Source organism: Sinocyclocheilus rhinocerous, unplaced genomic scaffold, assembly GCF_001515625.1.
Source record: "Sinocyclocheilus rhinocerous isolate Xijiao unplaced genomic scaffold, SAMN03320098_v1.1 scaffold2145, whole genome shotgun sequence".
NCBI classification, from domain to species: domain Eukaryota; kingdom Metazoa; phylum Chordata; class Actinopteri; order Cypriniformes; family Cyprinidae; genus Sinocyclocheilus; species Sinocyclocheilus rhinocerous.
The window spans coordinates 53,819-57,322 of record NW_015670983.1 but is presented as its reverse complement, the minus strand read 5'-3'; the positions used below and the strand labels follow the sequence as shown (position 1 = coordinate 57,322).

General features: G+C 38.8%; 1 protein-coding gene across 3 annotated transcripts in view; it reads right to left on the bottom strand.

Moving 5' to 3' along the window:
• LOC107734608 (protein phosphatase 1 regulatory inhibitor subunit 16B-like) overlaps positions 1-3,504 on the bottom strand; it is a 42,368-nt gene that overhangs the window by 22,435 nt on the left and 16,429 nt on the right. For 2 of the 3 annotated variants that reach the window (XM_016546605.1, XM_016546606.1), the window contains exon 2: positions 1,787-2,130. In XM_016546605.1, the coding sequence (XP_016402091.1) occupies positions 1,787-2,045 (259 nt within the window). In that variant the 5' untranslated portion in view covers positions 2,046-2,130. Of the gene's footprint in view, positions 1-1,786; positions 2,131-3,215; positions 3,460-3,504 lie in introns of those variants that run through there. The other variant, XM_016546607.1, reaches the window with a different exon arrangement.

Genomic DNA, 3,504 nt, shown 5'->3' with positions numbered 1-3,504 from the left:
ATATGGATAGGAACTATACTCTCAACTATACTACTATTCCGGCGTAATAATCAAGGAACTTTGCTGCCGTACCGTGGGTGCAGCAGGCGCAATGATATTACGCAGCGCCTGGAAATAGCCCCCAGCACGCTCCCTGTGCAAGCAGGTGGTCACGTTGGTTATGTTGACGGAAGTTAGCCTATTTTCAGGCGCTGCGTAATATCATTGCGCCTGCTGCAGTTTTAAATAGGAAAAATATAGAAACTCTTTGGTCATTTTTGAGCGAGATGCTAACGGTCTAATCAGATTCAATGATCTATGCTAAGCTGCAGCTAAAAGTGCTACCGCCAGACCCGGAGATCGGCTGAATGGATTCGAAAACGGTAAAACTCAACTGTTTAACTCTAGGGGAGTTGGAAAATAAGCCTATTTTAAAAAAAAGTGGAGTGTTCCTTTAATATCCTAATGATTTTTGGCATAAAAGAAAAATGTATAATTTTGACCCATACAATGTATTGTTGGCTATTGCTACAAATATACCCCAGCGACTTAACACTGCTTTGGTGCTCCAGGGTCACAAATGTCGTGATAATTCAAGATTTTATTTTTTGGCATATCACCCAGCACTAGTAATAGTTCATTTAATTTAGCTAGTATGTGACCACCTTGAAACCGACGATGGTGTTTCTTTTAATAATTGACAATAATAGCGCTCTTCTCTCGATCAGGTTCAATTTTTCATAACTACAATAGCAGTGCAGCTCACAACGCCCTCTGCTGGTGAAAATAATCACTATACGACTGCTCCAGTCAGGCTTTTCAGGGACAGAACACTATAAACTAGGGATGCACGATATTATCGGACTGATATCGGAATTAGCCGATAATGGCTTTAAATGTAAATATCGGCATTGGCCCGATATGAAAAATTATGCCGATATGTCTTGCCGATAAGAGGAATAAGTTAACTCACATGTGCTCAGGGTGTGCTAGTGACTGATTAGATCACGTCAGCAGTGTGGCTCATTCTTGAAGCAAAGTTTTGCCTGAATGATGATTAGATTCACTCTTTTGGATCGCTGCTTTAATCTGTGAAAGCACGTACAGAATGATGCGTTCGTTGTATGATAGATTAAACGTGCAGAGTCCTAACGCCTGTTGGGTAAGGAGTTTTAATCTGTAGGGGGCGCTGTTGGCCTACTTCTAATTAAATTAAAAGTAAAATACAAATAACATTTAGACTGTGTTTCTGATTAAATAAAGCAGTAATTGATGTCATAAAATAATGAGTACGTTTTGATTTAAAGGTCAGAAGCTATAGCTTACATGAAAAAAAATCACAAACATGACACTTGTAAATTAAATAATTTTACATATACTGATTTATTCATTAATGTGTAATATGTTTTATTTTTTAAACAAATCATAAGCTCTAAAATATTTTCAGAATTTTTGCAACTCTTTTGCTTTAGACCATCTACAAATGTTACATTTTATGGGGAAAAAATGCAGAGATTGATATATAGTTTATTTATAGTTATTTTCGAAGCTTCAATGTACTGTCAAAAAACCTTCCTAATTGTTTATTTAATTCTAACAAATAAGTTCTTGTTAAAAACTAACCAAAATTACAAATATTTTGCTTATAATTTCTGCACAGGAGAGACTTGGTGTTGTTTCCAAACAGAAGGAAATATATCGGTATCGGTATCGACCAAAATGAGGTGGAAAATATCGGCATATCGGATATCGGCAAAAATCCAATATCGTGCATCCCTACTAAAAACCCTAGATTACACGGCCTCACCTTCATCCGGATCGTTCCTCGACGAGGCCTCCAGCAGAGCGATGCTCGCCGCAAACGAAACCCTTTTGCGGTTATCCCGCAGGTTCCAGTAGCCGCGGCGTTTGTCGCCCTTGCGCTTCTTGTTCTGCATTTCTTTCTCGTAGACGGCCCATCGCTTGAGCTGCTGCGTGCGACGCTTCTGCGCGGCTCTGAGCCGTTCCAGACTGGGCACCTTATCCAGCTGCTGCAGCTCCGTCAGCAGCTCCAGGTGACTGGCCATGATGATGATGATGATGATGAAGGTGAGGCGGGGAATCTAGCAGGGGCTGCAGCTCCCTGCCAAACCTCCACCCTTCATCCTGAACCTGGAGGAAGACGAGAACCAACACTCGGATCAATCACATGATTTAACGCGAAACACAAATCCGCTCATAAAACAAGATTTAATGTGTGAAACGGTGATAAACCGCAGCATAAAAACAATAACAGTAATAAAATGCCACTAGGTACCTACAGTATAAATTTCACCAAGCAATTATTTTATCACAAATATGATTTCCTCTGCCGGTTTGCTTTGTGTTTGGAGAACCAGATCCACACACTCGACACAATTCATTCATATGGGAGGTTTCTGCTACCAGAAACAATATGTAAAATTACTAAAGATGAACTTTTCATCCCGTGTAAAATGAAAAATGTGAAACAGATGTGCTCTAATATTCATATTAACATTCATTAATATTTACTTCTGCTCTAATACGCCACGTCTAAATGAAAACAGTCTGTGTTAAAAGGACGCGTGGTTTTCAATTACATATACTGGTCTTAATATACAAAAATAATAATTAGTAATATAATAAAACATATTAAATATATTTAAGAGTTTTTTTTTAAGAAATTAATACTTTTATCCACCAAGGACACATTAAAATGATCAAAAGTAAAGACATTTATAATGTTACAGAAGATTTCTATTTGAAATAAATGCTGTTCTTTTGAACTTTCTGTTCATCTGTGAATCCTGAAAAATTAAATGTATCACAGTTTCCACAAAAATATTAATGTTTCCAACATTGATAGTAATCAGAAATGTTTCTTGAGCAGCAAATCAGCATATTAGAATGATTTCTGAAGATCATGTGACACTGAAGACTGGAGTAATGATGCTGAAAATACAGCTGCACATCACAGAAATACATTACAGTTTAACAGATATTCACATAGAAAACAGCTGTTTGAAATTATAATATTATAATATAATAAATGCAGCTCTGGTGAGCAAAAAAAGCCTTCCTATATTTATATATATACCATCACAAACACCGTCCCACAACATCCTGTGCTCATGAACGCATGGAGCTGTTTGTAGGGGGATGTTGAGATTGTTCTATTTAAACGCACCAGCAGCACAATATAACGCACGTCTCGCTGCTGTATGTAGGGGATTTACCACAGTCATTTATCAGGCCGCAGGCAGAGACCTTCTGAGGAACGTGGGCTTCACACATTAGTGAGCAGAGGAAGACGCCACACTCATCTCTGCTGCTGTGCAATTTTCCACTGGTGAATTGGGCAAAGCTGCAACACACACACACACACATACACACACACACACACACACATACACATACACACACACATACACACACACACACACTCACACAACTGTCACATCCTGTCACCACCGGACACCATCGACACACACACTCACTCACACACACACACACACACACACACAC